This window comes from Dendrobates tinctorius, unplaced genomic scaffold (assembly GCF_039654945.1).
Source record: "Dendrobates tinctorius isolate UK_male_01 unplaced genomic scaffold, ASM3965494v1 ptg000326l, whole genome shotgun sequence".
Lineage (NCBI taxonomy): Eukaryota > Metazoa > Chordata > Amphibia > Anura > Dendrobatidae > Dendrobates > Dendrobates tinctorius.
Genome location: NW_027361993.1, coordinates 13,900,127 through 13,920,351, shown reverse-complemented (window position 1 = coordinate 13,920,351; position 20,225 = coordinate 13,900,127). Strand labels below are relative to the sequence as shown.

The following is a 20,225-nucleotide window of genomic DNA, read 5'->3' as shown; positions in this document are numbered from 1 at the left end:
CGCAGGTCCTATGCTTCTTTACCTTCCAGCGCTGACTGGACCCTGACACTATTGGCTTGAAGCATGCATGGTCACCTCTGCTGCCCGTCTCTACAGGTATCTTTTAGCACTGCTTCTGTACTCAGGACACGCGCACTGGCTCTATGAGCAAGTGCAGTGCGGTGTCTCTGACAGATATACATATATCAATCAAATTTCCATAACAAAGGTGGAGATGCCGGGTTCTGGTGACTTGCTATGCTCCTATATCTACCCTGGTCTGTCCCCTCCCCCACCCAGGGTAGTGGGAAGCAGAAATGTATAGGAACACACTAACCAGACAAACAAGAGAAGACAGGGATAAATGAAAATACCAACAACACAAAATACACACACCAAATAAGAGAGTGGGACACAGGGGAGTTAAAGAAAGGTGAAGCCAAATAGGAGAGGGTGAGGATGTGCACAGAAACAAAACAATCTCCTAAACAATTTCCAACCGCGAACTACACCTCCAACCTCCAAACTAAACGGTGTTCATCGGCAGCTTTGACAGTAGTAAACCCGGAAAGGTGCAAAAGCATATCGTAGGACTGAAAAAGCAAGGTTTTACTCTCGCATATGCTACTACCGTAAAGTGGTCCCTAACATGGAGGTCTTCTCAGCTCTCTGAAGAAAGCGCTGCAGGACCCCTGCCCTCTGCCCTTAGCTGACGAGTGATGTACAGTCCAGGATGGACGCCACAGCACTCACTGTAGAGAGTACGGGGGTTGTGATGCACTTATGGCAGAGACCAGACAGCATTTGAATGTTAGGACTGTTTTTTTAGAACTTGTGGAAGCAGTGCCATAGATTAAAGCTTCATTTCCTCCATGATGCTCCTAAAAGCCCAACAAATCGGTGTCTTACCCCCTCTTTAGCGCAGTTTTGCAGGGTGGAAAGTACAGATAGACCTTGAAAAGCTTTTAACAAAAACAAGTCATCAATGATTTAGAAGAACTAATGTGTCATCTGACAAGTAGAAAAATAATAATCCTATATTGAGGGGACACGACTGAAGTTAATTTAAATATTTATTAGCATGATAGAAATTGGACAATGTCATGACAAATCTCTCAACAGAAAAAATAGGCTGTGGACAGGAAATAATTAGATGGCTAGGTATAATACATAATCACAACAGGAGCCAGATAGATAGATATTGCACAGAAGGGGTATGGTGCCAAAAATCACAGGTACATTGGAAGGCAAGAGTCAAATAAATAGCAGTGCTATTACCCAGTAAATATTGCACCTCTGCCCCTGCAGTAAAACAAAAAGGCTGGGATGCAAAAAACCTAGTAGCCAAAAACACACAAACTGGCAAAGAGGTAAAATATTAAAATGACTAGTTCACAATTTAGAGAGTAAAAGATGCCAGATGGTGATGGGGGCTGCTTACCCGCCCGCTGTGCCCAACTCGCATTTCTCCGCAGCTTTCACAAGGGACAAGGACAGAATGACAAGTGGGCTTATTTAAAGTTTGAAGAGCCAATGAGGGGCATGGTCTGCAGCTGTCCTGTGTTCTGAGATGAAGATGTGTCCATGAAACCATGCATGGTTACACACTCTCAGCTTCCGGTGCCAAGCGAAACGCATCCGGTCGAGCGCATCACTCAGATCGGATGTAGGTGCGTGTGCGAGGAACGCATAAGTGCTAGAGTGTAGTGAGTATAGAGAGCGCGCCGCGCAGGCCGGAAGTACGATGTATGTGCGTTCCAGCGTGGAGCGCTAATGTGCTAGAGTACCTGTTTGTTAGGCAATCCCTGCATGTGTTGTGGCTGTCAAACATCCGTGAGACATGCAGCCACGGGGACTCGAAAATATTATTTGAGCACGCCGAAGACACTTGGATAGCTCCCGAGCATGCACAGATAACACCTTATCCCAGCACATTCATTGCTCATCGCTAGTGGAGATACATTGTCCATGGGACTGCTAGAAAAATCTGAGCATTGTACTTGGCCATTTTCAGATCACATGCATGCGCGGCCACCAGTCCATTCTGACCGTCATACAAGCAGCCAACAATGGGCATCAGGGAAACATTACATACAGTGACAGATACGGCCAGACATTTATATATGCAGGTCACAAGCTCTATCCCTTTCATTGAAACTAATTCTACTGTATATTGATGCCACTTCATCATCAGCTGATTATACAGTTTTGTTGCTTTGCCTCGCACAGACGACCGGTTATATAATATAGCAGTTTTAGTTACTGTCATTTATTTTCTCGCTGAATAATTGTGATGTGGGATCAGTAAGTGCGGAGCGTCAGCAGCGAGCGTGTCGCCTGACCATGATCTCCTGCCTCCTATGTTACCTGTGGAAGACGTTTCATCAGCCCTGAGTATTACAGTTATGGGGCCACATAGAGAAGTCAGATAGAAGAAGCAGTTTCTCGAAATTCAGCATAAAATGACCCTTTTATTGACTCCAGCAGTCTCAGAATTATTACCTCTTCATGACCAGCGCCTTTAGTACTTAGTAGAGCCTCTCTGGCTGTTATAACCTGCTGCAAACATGATGTATAATCTGACACCAGCTTCTGGCAGCATTCCTGAATCTTAACCCATTTCTCAAGTATAATGTCCCCCAGATCAATAATATTCTTGGGTTGTATACAGCATGCTCCAAAAAGTTAAGTGATCATTAGGTAAAAGAATACAAAAAGATACAAAAAGCATTAATTGTTCCTAGAGATACAGAGAGGCCGGAGTCACACTACTGTACAATACGACCGAGTGCTATGCTGTAAAACATTGCATTGCACTCATTCAATGAGGCAATCCAGATCAGCATATTTTTTCTTAGGCGTATTCGTCGCATGTGTAAAATTGCAGCATGCTGCGATTGTAGCCGTATATCGTCCAAGACTCGCCAATGCAAGCCTATGGGTGCGAGAAAATCTCGGATGCCACATGGACCATCCATGTAGCGTGCAACAAATATGCATAGATTTTCCTGAAGGTAAGAACAGGAAGCTTGACATGCAGATTGTCCTGGCAGTCTATAAAAAAGCCAGGAACGCGCCGCCACGGATCAACAATGCTGACAAAATCAAAAAAGCAAGTTCAGCAGTGTATGAAACCCGTTTATTTTTGTAATTTTTACAGGTGTACCATCTTGCCTTGGGCTGCTAAGATGGCAGTTGGGTTTAGTACTGTTTTATTAAATTAGTGATGTGTACAAACTAAACATTGGCCAACAAAGGTGTGAGATTGAACAATGTCTGTGACCTACCAAGGTGTGAGATTGAACAATGCCTGTGGCTGATCAAGGTGTGAGATTGAACAATGCCTGTAGCTGACCAAGGTGTGAGATTAAATAATGTCTGTAGCTGACCAAGGTGTCAGATTGAATAATGTCTGTGACCTACCAAGGTGTGAGATTGAACAATGCCTGTGGCTGACCAAGGTGTGAGATTGAATAATGTCTGTGACCTACCAAGGTGTGAGATTGAACAATGTGTGAGAAACTCAATAGCAGACCAAAGTGTGAAAGTTAAACAGTGTCCCACAAACTCAATGCACTGCCAAGATTTTAGGTAAATTATTCCAGACTAATTCACCTCCCCCAGCTGTTACACTTGTATGTGTATTTTTTCATGAACATATAGTATGTCTTGTATAGGATAGGTGATGAAGAGGAGGATGAATGAACTCATGGAGATCAACATCCGACACTGCGGAGACACCATCACGTGTTTCTCAACGCAAGCAATGACCAGCCAGGTCTTTGCCCGGGAAGGAACAACCACGGGAAGGGCAGTTTTGCATGTTTTACATATTTCCCATAAGGGATGGGGGCGGTGCTCTAGAATCACTGCGTTGAGAAACACGTGATGGTGTCTCCGCAGTGTCGGATGTTGATCTCCATGAGTTCATTCATCCTCCTCTTCATAGTCTTTTTACTAGGCATTGCTCCTACCAGCCAGTTTCCTACTCCACACTGATGAGGGGCAATACCCCGAAACAGCTGTATGTGGATGGATACCATGTTTTGGCATAGGTGGTTTCCTTCATTGGAGACTGCCCTTCCCGTGGTTGTTCCTTCCCGGGCAAAGACCTGGCTGGTCATTGCTTGCGTTGAGAAACATGTGATGGTGTCTCCGCGGCTTCTGTTTTGCATGTTTTACATATTTCCCATAAGGGATGGGGGTGGTGCTCTAGAATCACTGCGTTGAGAAACACGTGATGGTGTCTCCGCAGTGTCGGATGTTGATCTCCATGAGTTCATTCATCCTCCTCTTCATAGTCTTTTTACTAGGCATTGCTCCTACCAGCCAGTTTCCTACTCCACACTGATGAGGGGCAATACCCCGAAACAGCTGTCTGTGGATGGATACCATGTTTTGGCATAGGTGGTTTCCTTCATTGGAGACTGCCCTTCCCGTGGTTGTTCCTTCCCGGGCAAAGACCTGGCTGGTCATTGCTTGCGTTGAGAAACATGTGATGGTGTCTCCGCGGCTTCTGTTTTGCATGTTTTACATATTTCCCATAAGGGATGGGGGCGGTGCTCTAGAATCACTGCGTTGAGAAACACGTGATGTGTTTATCTGTAAACTCGTAAAGAGCTGGATATTGACTTAAAGGGCCACTTAATATGGTGTTAATGGTGGTTTCCGAAAGGAGCCACTCCTTGGCTGAGTCCTTCCCTGGAGGAAGATCTGGCTAGTCCCGTGTTTGACACTCTTAAATAAGGCTCCACGGACTTTATTTGCATATTTGTATTTCCCAGAGAGCAATGCACCTAGGATTTCACTGATTGAGCGCCTTTGCCGGATGCCGCAGTGTTTTCTTTCACTGGTCTCCCTGAGGCCAGTGATTGTTTCATCATGCTTCAGTGGTGGAAGAGAATATGAGCTTTGGAATCCCAAAAAACGCACGATAACATGCGTTTTTGACGCTGCTTCATTTCTGCCAAGAGTGCAGGTTTTGCGGCAAAAAAACGCAGCAAAAACGCCTAGTGTGACCTTAGCCTAAGGCTACATTCACACAATGTTTTTTTTTTCACAAGGTCAAAACTGCCCAGTTTTTGAACAGACTGCGCTTCTGGAAACTCTCCTTTCCTCTGTCGCTTTTTTTCACCTGAAATAATTTTGGGGGGGCTTTTTTTGTCATTTCCATAGCACTTTTTTACAGTCATGAATGCCAGACATATTTTTGACTGTTTTTCCAACATTTGTGTCTTATTTTTTTTATTACGGGAGGTTTCTATATCACATTCAACAATGAAAAAAACTACTAGCAGTTTTTGAAGCAAAAGAACTAACAAAATGATCAAAAAGACATCCAGGCGTTTTTCGACCCTTCCCATTGACTTATAGTGTCCTCAGAAGGAAGATGCTTGAAGAATTATCAAATCACTTCTCTTGACCGGAACCTTACAAGGCAGTTACAACACCCAAAAGACTGAACAGCAAGTTATTTTCATATAGAAATGAATATGTTCATTCTTTTGAGCGTATTCGGAGCACTTTTTCAGGAGTCTTTCAGAGAGGAAATGCTCCAAACCTGCCTGAAAAAGGCATCATGTGAGCATACAGGTTCTTCTCACTAAATTAGAATATCATCCAAAAGTTAATTTATTTCAGCTCTTCAATGCAAAATGTGAAACTCATATTATATAGAGTCATTGCAAACAGAGTGATCTATTTCACGTGTTTATTTCTGTTAATGTTGATGATTATGGCTTACAGCCAATGAAAACCCAAAAGTCATTATCTCAGTAAATTAGAATACTTTATAACACCAGCTTGAAAAATGATTTTAAAATCCGAAATGTTGGCCTACTGAAATGTATGTTCAGTAAATGCACTCAATACTTGGTCGGGGCTCCTTTAGCATCAATTACTGCATCAATGCGGTGTGGCATGGAGGCGATCAGCCTGTGGCACTGCTGAGGGGTTATGGAAGCCCAGGTTGCTTTGATAGCAGCCTTCAGCTTCTCTGCATTGTTGGGACTGGTGTCTCTCATCTTCCTCTTGACAATACCACGTAGATTCTCTATGGGGTTAAGATCAGGTGGAGTTTGCTGGCCAATCAAGCACAGTGATACTGTGGTTTTTAAACCAGGTATTGGTACTTTTGGCAGTGTGGACAGGTGCCAAGTCCTGCTGGAGAATGAAATTTCCGTCTCCAAAAAGCTTGTCGGTAGAGGGAAGCATGAAGTGCTCTAAAATGTCCTGGTAGACGGCTGCACTGACTTTGGTCTTGATAAAACACAGTGGACCTAAACCAGCAGATGACATGGCTCCCCAAACCATCACTGACTGTGGAAACTTCACACTAGACCTCAAGCAGCTTGGATTGTGGTCTCTCCACTCTTCCTCCAGACTCTGGGACCTTGATATCCAAATGAAATGCAAAATTTACTTTAATCTGCAATCAACACCTTGCACCACTGAGCAACAGTCCAGTTCTTTTTCTCCTTGGCCCAGGTAAGACGCTTCTGGCGTTGTCTATTGGTCATGAGTGGCTTCACACAGGGAATGCGATACCTGTAGCCCATGTCCTGGATACATCTGTGTGTGGTGGCTCTTGAAGCAATGACTCCAGCAGCAGTCCACTCCTTGTGAATCTCCCCCAAATTTTTGAATGGCGTTTTCTTAACAATCCTTTCCAGGCTGCGGTTATCCCGGTTGCTCGTGCACCTTTTTCTACCACACTTTTTCCGTCCACTCAACTTTCCATTAATATGCTTGGATACAGCACTCTGTGAACAGCCAGCTTCTTCAGCAATAACCTTTTGTGACTTACTCTCATTGTGGAGTGTGTCAATGACTGCCTTCTGGACATCTGTCAAGCCAGCAGTCTTCCCCATGATTGTGGAGCCTACTGAAACAGACTAAGGGACCTTTTTAAACACTTAGGAAGCCTTTGCAGGTGTTTTTTTGTTAATTATTCTAATTTACTGAGATAATGACTTTTGGGTTTTCATTGGCTGTAAGCGATTATCATCAACATTAACAGAAATAAACCCTTGAAATAGATCACTCTGTTTGTAATGACTAATGAGGTTCACTTTTTGTATTGAAGAACTGAAATAAATTAACTTTTTGATGATATTCTAATTTTGTAAGAAGCACCTGCATCTTTAGGCGAATACAAAATGCTAAAAATCTTCACGCCTCAATTCCGAGTCGTAACTTTTACTGAGCCAAAAACGACAAGAAAAGTTTACTCCAATATGCGCAAAACCATATCAATAAGACAATTTTTGAGACTGTGTGCATGCTGTCAGAAGCCGATGTCCATCTATGCCTCACATTTGCATCAGGTCATAACAGCCAGAGGGTCTTTACTAAGTACAAAAGACTTGTCATGACGAGGGTGAATAAATCTGATTCTGCAGTAATCAGCAAGAGTGGTATGTCATGCTGAATTTGGAGAAACCACTTGTTATATTAGTTTTTTTATCCATTTATAATGTTCTTGATTAGCTTATTGCAAACAGCGGAAAGTTTGTAAATTTTTGGTAATAAAACAAATGTGCAATGCATGGTGCAGCTGTCTATTAAATCAAAGATTGTAAACTACACATACTTTATGGGGAACATTTTTAAAGCGCCATGCTGCAGAAAAATGTGCTACATTTTTCCATTTTCCACAGCTGGGCAGTGAAATGACACGTGACGCCGAAAACCAATCAGCGCTGATGTCACTGTCTCCGCCTTTGTACGAACTTAACATGAAGAAGTCAGAGATCGGCTGCTGCGCTGACTTCCTCTTCATGTTCAGTTTGTCCGAAGGCGGAGACAGTGAACCCAGTGCTGATTGGGCACAGGGCAACACATGCAACAACAACGCATCACAGCTCTGGGACCGCGAGTGCCGATACCATGGGAACGGCACCGGCACGGGAGGTGAGTATAGGCTTTATTATATTATCGGGGCAGAACATTTCTTTTAAAAGGGGTTGTCCTAGTAGTGGATAGCCCCTTTTAATATTCTCAGTAATGATCACCTGATATGACAGTGACTCTGGTCCTCACCTCCCCGATATGACGTGCACTGTGTCTAGCGGATCACACAGCATTTCCTGTGTGGACTGGATGTCACTTTCTCAATATCAGCCTATAAGACTAACAGGAGGGCAATAAATACGGTAAGTGACGCAGAAGACCCTGTATACCACATACACTTAAAAGGATTGACCAACCACCGAACCCTTCAATCAGCATTCTGCCAAGCACTGGAACCACACAGCACAGAGATAAAAACGATACAGCGCCCCCCGTACATACAACACCCCCTGCACATACAACGTCCCCGCACATACAACGCCCCCTGCACATACAACGTCCCCGCACATACAGCGCCCCCCTCACATACAACGCCCCCTGCACAAACAGCGCCCCCCTCACATACAACGCACCCTGCACAAACAGCGCCCCCCTACACATACAGCGCCCCACCACACATACAGCGCCCCCCCACACATACAGCGCCCCCCCACACATACAGCGCCCCCCCACACATACAGCTCACCTGTTTGCTGGTAATCCCTTCCAGGGTGCCAAGGAAAATCTGGAAGCCAAATGTGCCCCCCGAGCTGTGCTTCCATCTCTGCACATGCTGTGGTATAACCCGATTTTGAGTAAAGATGGTCTCCCACTTCGTCATCTTGTATCCTGTGAATTTTCCTTTTGTAATGGAGGATCTTAAAAGAAATAAAATGAAATCATGTGAAAACCTTAACGTCAGTGGCTGATTACCATAAAAGATTTTAGCTGGGGTGGTAATAATTTAGTAAGTGGCTGACAATATCTATAGGGCATGCAGTGGCAGTACAGAAGGAAAACACAGGCCCTTTAATTCACAAATATAACCAATATATTTTCTAAAAAGAAAACCACCACGCGTCATCTGTGCTGAATGATGCGGCTGTGCAGTTTTCTCTGCTTTACACTGCAGCTCGTCTCCTTCAATATAGCTGCTGTGTATAAGAAGCCCAAAAAACATAAGCATTAAGACGTATTATTGGTGGCGCTTAATGGCCACTTACTTCATATTTACACCCTGTAGCCATAAATGATCTTATGGCAAAATGCTCTTTAAAGAGGTTGTGAGACCATCATCATCATCAAGGTTTAGAACTGAAGGGTTAATACGACAGAGTCTTCTAGAAGGAGCGTTTTCTTTTTGGGATCCCAGCTGGTTAATGGGAGTAATATCTTCATTGTCTACTCTGATGACATCACTAAATCTCATAATCCCCTGGAATTGGTACGAGAACAGTTGGCGACCATAGATCTAATGACTATTACTACAAAGCTGAAAAGACGCGATTGACCCCTGGGGGGAGCAACAGAAGCGATAAAGAGCAGAATAAACTCGCGGGTCGTCAGTGAAACCACAGGAAATATCCAGGAGAGCCTCCATGGGGACTTTACGGACAGACGTCAGGGGCACAAGAAGCTGAGCACCGACCCGGGATGTCAGCTCATTGCTACCAGGCATCTTTTCTAAAAAAAAAATCCCTCCTTTATTTTTGTAGAATTTTTCACTTTCTATTTGCATTTTTAAAAGGGATTTTCCACTTTTAGGAAAGTGATCTAAATTACCTACAAAAATAACGCAGCAGGTACTCGCTCCCCCGCTGGTGTTCGGGTCTTGACAGCAGCAGCCAAAATTATGACTGAAAGTATTTCAATAGAAATGAATAAGAAACAGTTTTTATGTCATTTTACAGATTTACCACGTGCCTGAAAGAAAAACTCTTTGTTGCCCATAGCAACCTATTACAGTGCAGCTTTCACTTTACCTGATCAATTAAAGAAATGAAAGCTGCTCTGATTGGTTGCTATAGACAATAAAGACAGTTTTGATACACAAAGTCCATGTTCCCTAATGTGTTTTATACCCATGCTATTTCTTGGCTCAAATACAGTGGCATGTAAAAGTTTGGGCGTCTCCGGTCAAAATTACTGTTATTGTGAACAGTTAAGCAAGTTGAAGATAACTTATAATGATCTGTAAAAGGCGTAAAGTTAAAGATGACACATTTCCTTTGTATTTTAGGCAAAAACATTATATATTCATCTTTTCCTTTTTAAAAATTACAAAAATGAAAATGGGCAGAAGCAAAGGTTTGGGCACCTTGGAGACTTGCGTGCTCAGATAACATCGACAAAGGCGTCAGACCTTATATAGCATGTCAGCGTTATGGTTTGTTCACCGTCATCATTAGGAAAGTGACGCGTTGCCGTCGGACTCGGGGGCTGCTGTTCCTGCCTCGGCCACTGGGAGGCGCCGAACTCCTTCGACTGGTAGTGCAGGCGAGAGGAGGGCTATGTCCTCATATGAATCCGCTCCTTTGACGCATGCCTCTGTCGTTGGGTATCGCCGTGTTTCTCCTGTGGGTGATGGTGGTGACAGAGAAGGGGCTCCTGCGCAGGCATCTGGTGGGCGCAGGCTTCGCTCTTCTGTCAGAGGTGAAGGGGTTGGTGCATCGCCATCTGGCCTGGTTCTGGGGGTGGTCCAGATGAGGTCATCGGGCTGTGAGGGATAGCTTTAGCCTTCAAATACTTTGGAGCCTGTCCTGCAGGCTGCCAGATAGAGTCTTGGTTTCCCCAGCGTTCTAGTGTTTAATTGCTACCTTTGACTCTGACCTTTGCCTGGATTTCTGACTCTGCAACAGCCTGCCGATTTTGTACCTCTGCTGCGGCCGCCTGCTCTTTTGACTCTGACCTTTGCCTGGATTTCTGACTCTGCTGCGCCCACCTGCTCTTTTGACTCTGACCTTTGCCTGGATTTTGACTCTGCTACAGCATGCCGATTTTGTACCTCTGCTGCTCTCCCGGTTTCTGACGTTTGACTCCTTACTACGCTTTCAGTCCCGGTTTTTAGTCCCTTCCTGGCGACCGTCCTGCTCCGGTCCGCTGCTCTCATAGGCAGCTACCTCTTGGGCTCTGCTGTAATTCCAGATCCCTGTATAGGGGTAAAGGGTTTCGGGGTCTCTCGGGGTGCTGTCTTACGTGCGGATCAGACTCGCAACTGACGGACGTCGCAGAAAGGCCAGGTAATGCAAATTTTCTAGCTTTATAAAAACCCCTCCTCTAACCTTGTGCCAAAAAACAGCAGCCATGAGTTCTTCTAAGCAGCTGCCTAGCAGTGGAGGCCTACAAAGCAGGAGAAGACAATAAGAAGATAAGAAAACGTTTTCAAGTTGCCCTTCCCTCAAATGTAATTAAGAAATGGCAGTTACCAGGAACAGTGGAGGCCAAGAAAAAGTCTGGAAGACCAAGCAAAATTTCAGCGAGAGCTGCTCGTAGGATTGCTAGAGAGACAAATCAGAGCACCCGGTTGACTAAAAAAGACCTTCAGAAGATTTAGCAGACTCTGGAGTTGAGGTACATTGTTCTACTGTTTAGAGACACCTGCACAAATATGGCCTTCATGGGAAAGTCATCAGCAGAAACCTCTTCTGTGTCCTCGTCATAAAATTCAGCATCAGAAGTATGCAAAAGAACATCTAAACAAGCATGATACATTTTGGAAACACATCCTGTGGACCGACGAGGTTAAAATAGAACTCTTTGGCCACAATGATCAAATGTATGTGTGGAACATCTAGACAACCATTAAGCATGGGGGAGGATCAATCATGTTTTAGGGTTGTGCAGCAGCCAATGGCACAGGGAACATTTCACGGGTAGAGGGGAAAAATGGATTCAATAAAATTACAACAAATTCCTGATGCAAACATAACACCATCTGTAAAAATCTGACAATGGCCGGACATCCATTGGTGATCCATGTCACGTGACTGCGGGTCACCGATGGGTAGGCATGACAACCAGAGGTCTCCAGCAGACCTCTATGGTTGTCACTGCTGGACTGCTATCAGCGCTGCTCGGTGGTCGACGCTCATAGCAAGTGAGCAATTCTGCTACATACAGACGAACTGATCATCACCTGTGTGTAGCAGAGCCGATCGGATTATGGCAGGTTCTAGTTTCCCATGGAGACTATTGAAGCATGCCAAAAGTAAAAGAACATTGTTTTTTAAAAATATAAAAAATATATATATATATAAGTTGAAATCACCCCCATTTCGCCCCATTTAAAATAAAACAATAAAAAAAATCAAACATACACATATTTGATATCGCAGAGTTCAGAATTGCCCGATCTATCAATAAAAAATAATTCATCCGATTGTTAAATGGCGTAATGAGAAAAAAGTAAAAACAATTCTAATTATCATGATGGTCGCATCGACCTATAGAATAGTTTTTACCACACACTGAATGACCTCAAGAGGAAACCAGAAATGTGGGGGCTTTTTTGTTTGTGTTTTGCTATTTCACCCCAATATTGTGTGACGTCCCGGTCTCTTCACAGCAGCGCTCACAAGCTGTAGAGCAGACCGCTCAACGCTCGCCTGCTTAGGAATATAAACACGTTTGGTATCACCACATGCACAGAAGTCCAATCTTAGAGCAGTGCGCCCCTCAGTGCTGACAGATGGGGGCTGCGAGATGTTTGGCCTGAATGCCTCGCTCTGTAATGATGCAGGCAGGGGTCCGCTTTGACTCAGCAGCAACAGAGAAGCACATGGGCTCTAACGTAAACCAGTTCCATCCACCAGAGCTGCGCTTACAAGCTATAGAGCAAAACTGTTTCCCTCTTACCAAACTCTCCCCTCTCCAATCTGTCTTGAATGCTGCAGTCAGGATCATATTCCTCACCAATCGTTACACCGATGCCTTTACCTTGTGCCAGTCATTACACTGGCTACCCATCCACTCCAGAATTCAGTATAAACTTATTACCCTCACCCACAAAGCCCTCCATGGCTCAGCACCACCCTACATCTCCTCCCTTGTTTCAGTATACCACCCTACCCGCGCCCTCCGTTTTGCTGATGACCTGAGGTTAGCATCCTCAATAATCAGAACCTCCCACTCCCGTCTCCAAGACTTTACACGTGCTGCGCCAATTCTTTGGAATGCACTTCCCAGGTCAATACGATTAGTCCCCAATCCCCACAATTTTAAACGTGCCCTGAAAATGCATTTATTCAGACTGGCCTATCGCCTCAACACATTAACCTAATCTATCCCTGTGTGGCACAGCCAAAAGTTTTACCATAACCAGGTTCCCCGCATCATGTTCCCACATGCTTTATGCATCCATTAGCCCTCTGTGTCTGTACTGTTACACACTTAACATTATGGCTGGTCCATACAATCAGGGCAACTGTTACCACCCACCTTTCGTGTCTACCTCTTTCCTCATAGACTGTAAGCTTGCGAGCAGGGCCCTCATTCCTCTTGGTATTTGTTATAATCTACTGTATGTGATTATTGTTATGCTGTAATGTCTATTGTCTGTACAAATCCCCTCTGAAATGTAAAGTGCTGTGGAATATGTCGGCGCTATACAAATAAAATTTATTATTATTATAACTGTTTGCATGCTCTTCGTTGCTTGGGAAACCGGCCACTTTTCAGGTGGCCTGTAACGTAGGCAACAAGTTGTACACTATAAACAATGATATCCCTCATTTGATTTTTTTTTTTCAATAAGTAAATTGCAGAGTTCTATGTTAAAGAAGAACTTTGCAATTTTACATGCAAATCTGAAACAATGAGACAACTCCTTTAACCCCTTTACCCCCAAGGGTAGTTTGCACGCTCATGACCAGGCCAATTTTTACAATTCTGACCACTGTCCCTTTATGAGGTAATAACTCTGGAACGCTTCCATGGATCCCGGTGATTCTGAGACTGTATTCTCGTGACATATTGTACTTCATGTTAGTTGTAAAATTTCTTTGATATAACTTGCGTTTAATAAATAACATTTTTCACATGTCTACTTTGCATCAGCACAATTTTGGAACCAAAATTGTTTTTTGGTACGAAGTTATAAGGGTTAAAAGTTGACCAGCAATTTCTCATTTAACTTTTTTTCCACAAAAAAATTACTTCAGGTCCAATTTTTTTTTATTTTCCCAAGTGTAACAGGAGAAATTGGACCCCAATAGTTGTTGTGCAATTTGTCCTGAGTATGCTGGTACCCCATATGTGGGAGTAAACCACTGTTTGGGCGCATGGCAGAGCTCGGAAAGGAAGGAGCGCCGTTTGACTTTTTCAACACAGAACTGACTGGAATTGAGATCAGACGCATGTCACATTTGGATAGCACCGGATGTGCCTAAACAGTGGAAACCTCCTAATTCTGACTCCAACCCTAACCCCAACACACCCCTAACCCTAATCCCAACCCTAACCATAACCCTAACCACAAACCTAACCCTAAAACACCCCTAACCCTAATCCCAACCCTAACTTTAGCCCCAACCCTAACTTAAATTTAGCTCTAACCCTAACTTTAGCCCCAACCCCAACTTTAGCCCAACCCTAACCCTAGCCCAACCCTAACCCTAACTTTAGCCCCAACCCTAACCGGAAAATGGAAATACTTTTTTTAATTTTATTATTTTTCCCAACAAAGGGGGTGATAACGGGGGGTTTGATTTACTATTTATGGCGGTTTTTATGTTTGGCAGCTGTCATACGCTAAAAGACGCTTTTTATTGCAAAAAATAGTCTTTGCATCACCACATTCTGAGAGCTATAATTTTTCTATATTTTGGTTCACAGAGTCATGTGAGGTCTTGTTTTTTGCAGGACGAGTTGACGTTTTTATTGGTACCATTTTCGGGCACGTGACATTTTTTGATCGCTTTTATTCCGATTTTTGGGAGGCAGAATGAACAAAAACCAGCAATTCATTCATTTATTTTTTTTGGAAATGCTATTGTGTGAAGTGAACATTTAATGCCGTGAAGTAATGCATTAAAGGAGTTTATTTGTTTGAACTTGGTTTGTCCCTGCCTCGTCACTGCGTACGGTGCTACCGCTGCACTACAATAGACAGATAGTTGCATAGATACAGTGTAAAGTATTCAGACCCCTTAAAATTTTTCACTCTTTGTTTCATTGCAGCCATTTGGTAAATTCAAAAAAGTTCATTTTTGTTCTCATTAATTTACACTACGCACCCCATCTTAACTGAAAAAAAAACAGAAATGTTGACATTTTTGCAAATTTAATAAAAAAAAACCTGAACTATCACATGGTCATAAGTATTCAGACCCTTTGCTCAGTATTGAGTAGCAGCACCCATTTAAGCTAGTACAGCCATGAGTCTTCTTGGGAATGATGCAGGCTTTCATATGTCTTACACTGAGGAGAGGCTTCCGTCTGGCCACTCTGTCATAAAGGCCGTTAGGAACGGTGGAGCACACTAAATAATAAATAATAAAGTGCGTTCGCCGCTCGGGGTCCACCGTGCAGTAGATGTTACACTGCTGCTAGGTAATGGCAGACGAGCAATATGGCGGTATAATGCGCACGGGTTAGACTTCACCCGAAGTGTGCATAGCGGGCTCTGTTCACACACAGAGGCGCCGCAACATAAACATACAAAAGGCTGAGCCTGTTAGTGTCACAGGACTCAGGTAAATGCACACACGGTATCAGGTCACAGGAGCAGAACCTAAGACAGAGGAGCTGTGTCCGTCTAGACCTACCGTGTGTGCGGCGTCGCTACTGCGAGCGCCAAGAAGGGCTGCAACTGCCGCAGGACGACACAGCTACAAAGCAGGCGCAATGTCGGACGCTAGCGCAGAGGTGCGGTGTGCACAGTGGCCTAAGGCTTGCCACTGACTGGTGAACTAATTCCCTATCCACATGCGTAATATCAGAGGGAAGGGGTTTCATTCATAATAAGTCAGTCACCAGAATCATACATCCGTCACCATTCACACATAGCAGTATAGTCTATACTAGCGCATGGCCGAACGGCCATGCGCGCTTTTTATAGCAGCCGGGACCTTCCGGAAGCTTCCAGATCTCAGAGATGGACCAACGAGATCTGGAGCAGGACCTGAGCACATGACTCCCGATCTCCAATGGGAAACTGTCTCATGAGCATGCTCAGTAGGAGGACAGAGGCCCCTGGAGAGATTTGCTGCAAGGCAATCTCCTCTGCGGTAGATAAAGAGCAAGAGACCGCAGAATGTAAGGGTCTGGATTCCTGCAGAGCAGACGCAGGAACCTGACTCCTAACAGGCCTGACTGATGGAGGGCTCCAGTGATAGATGACTTTGTGGAACTTTCTCCCATCTCCCTTCTGCATCTCTGGAGCTCAGCCACAGTGATCTTGGGGTTCTTCTTTACCTCTCTAAAAAAGGTTCTTTTCCCACAATTGCTCAGTTTGGCTGGACGGCCAGGTCTAGGAAGACTTCTGGTGGTCCCAAACTTCTTCCATTTAAGGATTATGGAGGCCACTGTGCTCTTAGGAACCTTGAGTACTGCAGAAATTCTTTTGTAACCTTGGCCAGATCTGTGCCTTGCCACAATTCTGTCTCTGAGCTCCTTGGTCAGTTCCTTTGACCTTATGATTCTCATTTGGTCTGAGATGCACAGTAAGCTGTGAGCTCTTATATAGACAGGTGTGTGCCTTTACAAATCAAGTCCTATCAGTTTAATTAAACACAGCTGGACTCCAATGAAGGAGTAGAACCATCTCAAGGAGGATCACAAGGAAATGGACAGCATGTGACTTAAATATGAGTGTCTGAACAAAGGGTCTGAATACTTATGACCACGTGATATTTCAGTTTTTATTTTTTTAATACTTTCTGGTATATTTTCAGTCAAGATGGGGTGCAGAGTGTACATTAATGAGAAAAAAAAAATACTTGTTTTAATTTACCAAATGGCTGCAATGAAACAAAGAGTAAAAATTTAAAGGGGTCTGAATACTTTCCGTACCCACTGTAGATAGACAGATAATAGAGAGATGATAGATAGATCTTGCCTATACAGTGTTGCATTATATCCTGTAGTACCTCTCCAGCCGTCTAAGCTTCCCATATCACCTCCACCTTCCCCAGCCCCTGCTCCTCTGCCTCTCTACACCCCGCAGACCACTCACCTCCTTTCTTCAGCTCGGAGCTGCCATCTTCCATGTAACTTTACGTTTGAGCTAAACCAATATCTGCCGGTGGAGGGGGGGCGATCCTGAATACATATCTTTTGCCGCTGTGCACACAGTTCTATGTCAGTATCTTCTTCTCATACCGAGCCCTATACTCACAATTTAACAGCTGCCTTAATATAAGCAAATAGGAATAACAAGCATATGAATAATATCCAATCACGAGCTACCCCCCTATTAAAAGATAGAATGGTTGCGTCCATCATCCAGCGTCTGTTACCATGGTTACGGCAATCTCTCCGCGGAGACGCTTATGCCATGGCTTGTGCCGCAGCTCAGAGCTGATAGGACGGTGACGGCGACAGACAGACTTGTTATAGCTGTGTACATAATGCAAGAACACAATGAGAAGCCCTGCGGCGGCCACAGTTACTGGCGGCTCTACAAAGGAGTCGCACTCCATTTCCCATGAGGCTTTACCGTGTATTTCTATCAGCAAGGATTCTGGGAGTTGTAGTTATTTAGTTATTTGAGCAGCTGCTGTAATGACAAACCCACTGTAACTACATTTCCCATGAACCTCCAGCATTGATTATGCTGCATGGGGATTCTGGGACTTGTAGTTTGGATAATGGTCACTGCCAACAACCATGTGATGTCATAAATCATCTCCACATCATGGTTGTGGATTATACAGCTTACATACGGAGCTAAGGACATTTATTACTGGATAACTCTGCTTTGACTGAATTCTGCTGACTTCAGAGCTGAAATCTTCCAGTCGATATTGATCTTAAAGGGTTATTCCCATTATCTTGAATGGGTATTGTCGGATAGTGAATGTAAATGTAAGCAGTTTTGCAATTTACAATTTATTAAAAATGTCCATCCTTGAAAAATTAACACTTTTGTTTTGTTTACAGCTTGTTGCCTTGGAGACCGACCCCTGCTTCTAGACAGCGGAATATGTACAACGCTTGCTCTTTTCTATTGAGCTTGAGCTATTTTGGAAGCTTCCCAGGATCACCGGAGCGCGCTGTTACCTCCTAATCCCAGTCAGCCTCAGCACAGTGCTTACAAGCTAGACAGCAGCGGTGGTCGGTCTCCTAGGCAACGAGCTGTAAATAAAGGTGTTAATATCTCAAGAAGGACTGCAAGTATTAAGAAGCAATAAATTAGAATTACCATAGCCATCTGGGAAGATGGGAATAATGCTTAAGGGTGGGTGCACCGATTGCAGATTCTGCTGTGGAATTTTCCACGCAGATTTTGCTAAATCTGCAGGTAAAATGACCTGCGTTTTACCTGCAGTTTTAGTGCAGTTTTTGTGCGGATTTCCCCTGCAGATTTCTATAATGGAGCAGATGAAAAACTGCTGCAGAACTGCACAAAAGAAGTGACATGCTGCAGTTTTAAATCTGCACCAAATCTGCGTGGAAAAATCTGCAGCATGTGCACAGTGTTTTTTGTTTTACATAGCCTTAAATGGTACTGTACATCACTTGCAGTTCTGCTGTAGTTCTGCAGGGCCAAATCTGCTGCAGAACTGCACCAAAATCTGCACCGTGTGCACATACCCTAAGAGGGGCTGTCCAGGAGAATACAACTGACCGCTCATTTCCCACCAATCAGAAGAAATCTGCGTCAACAGCGGTTGGATATAACTGGTGTACGTGGTGGAAGACAGTGGGCACATATAATGGTTAGTGGCTGCTGGCGACTAATGCACTTTACAATCATTTACTTGAAAGGAAGATGAACAGCTTTGGCCCAGGGGCGGACATCTCATTGGTGCAGTCTGTGCAGCTGCGCAGGGGCCCAAGAGATAACAGAGCCCATTTCTACCTACAATTTTGCATTTTCAGGAGCTCTTGGGTGGCAGTGGGTCCATATACTGTTCTTACAGAGGGACCCTTTTTTGTCTGTGTCCACCAGTGGTTGACCTGTCCATAGAATAGGGGATAAGTGCCTGATCACTGGATGTCTGTCTTCTAGGCAGGACCAGGATGAAATATAGGCAGCGCTAGATGACTACCTTGGGTAAAGCAGGTATTAACATACAGAGGCGTATCTAGGCTTTCTGGCACCCGGGGCAAGAATTCGGTTCGGCGCCCCCCCCCCGCCCAAGTACATATGCGACTTGCACACTTAGCCATGTACCTGCAAGCTGCTCTTCCTAATGCTCTCAATGTTCAGTAAAAAACTGAGAGAAGCAGGAAGAGAAGCTCGTTGTCACAGGACCACACCTATGAAAATCGCACATGAATGAAGTGTCCATGTGACGACTACTGGAACCTGCAGAGCTGAGTCCTGACATTGCAGCTTCTGAATTCTCACAACGAATGCACTGCACACTTTTAGGATTCTCCCTTGCCGATGTACAGTCATGTCAGCACAAGTATGTGATTTATATACTTCTGGCCACATTCCGACTAGACGTGCCCGGCCTCGCTCCGTTCACTTTCATTGAGTGAGGCCACACATGTCTAGTCAGCATGTGACCGCATGTATGTAAATTACCGGCACGAGAGAATCCTAACAGCGTTCAGTGAGCTCTGTGAGAATTCAGAAGTCTGCAGTCACATAGAATGTCTGCAGATTCAGCACAAGCCTGGACAACCCCTTTAATGTTCCTAACAAATAAAAACATGAGAATTAGTCAGTATCACAAATAACATTTACATCCAAGTACCTTATAGATGACGTCGTCTCTGCAGTCAGTCACCTTTTCTTCTTGTCCCGACCCCATGATGAGTTTTCTCATCCACATCTCGTCTCTGTAGACGTTCATCTTCTCCGGTCTTCTGCAGGAAATCTCCACACGATGCCCTTAAAGATAGAAGTGTCATTATAATGCTCCTAAATAAAAATATCTGCAATATACTGTCGCCTCACACTATTCCCCTCTAGCATCCCACCTGTTCACCATACTGTCTCCTCATATATTTACCCCCTCACTCTCTATACTGTCTGCTCACACATATCCCTGACTCCCCATACTGTGTCCACTTACATTAACCCATTCACTCCCCATGCTGTCTGCACCAATCCCCAATACTGTTTCCTCATACATACTCTTTATTTTGTGTCCTCAAATCTCCCCACACATTAAATCCCCCCATCCTCAATCCCCCACACACATTAAGTACCCCCCATCCCCACTCCAAATCCCCCCACACATTTAATAACCCCCCATCCCCACTCCAAATCCCTACACACATTAACCCAATCCCCACTCATT

The 20,225-nt window shown here is 44.3% G+C and overlaps 1 protein-coding gene across 2 annotated transcripts in view; it reads right to left on the bottom strand.

Moving 5' to 3' along the window:
• NPHP4 (nephrocystin 4) overlaps positions 1–17,026 on the bottom strand; it is a 331,710-nt gene extending 314,684 nt beyond the window's left edge. For both annotated transcript variants that reach the window (XM_073561791.1, XM_073561792.1), the window contains exons 1-2: positions 16,982–17,026; positions 8,516–8,687 (exon numbers count right to left, since the gene is read on the bottom strand). In XM_073561791.1, the coding sequence (XP_073417892.1) occupies positions 8,516–8,650 (135 nt within the window). In that variant the 5' untranslated portion in view covers positions 8,651–8,687; positions 16,982–17,026. The remainder of the gene's footprint in view (positions 1–8,515; positions 8,688–16,981) is intronic.
• Between the last annotated feature and the right edge of the window lie 3,199 nt (positions 17,027–20,225).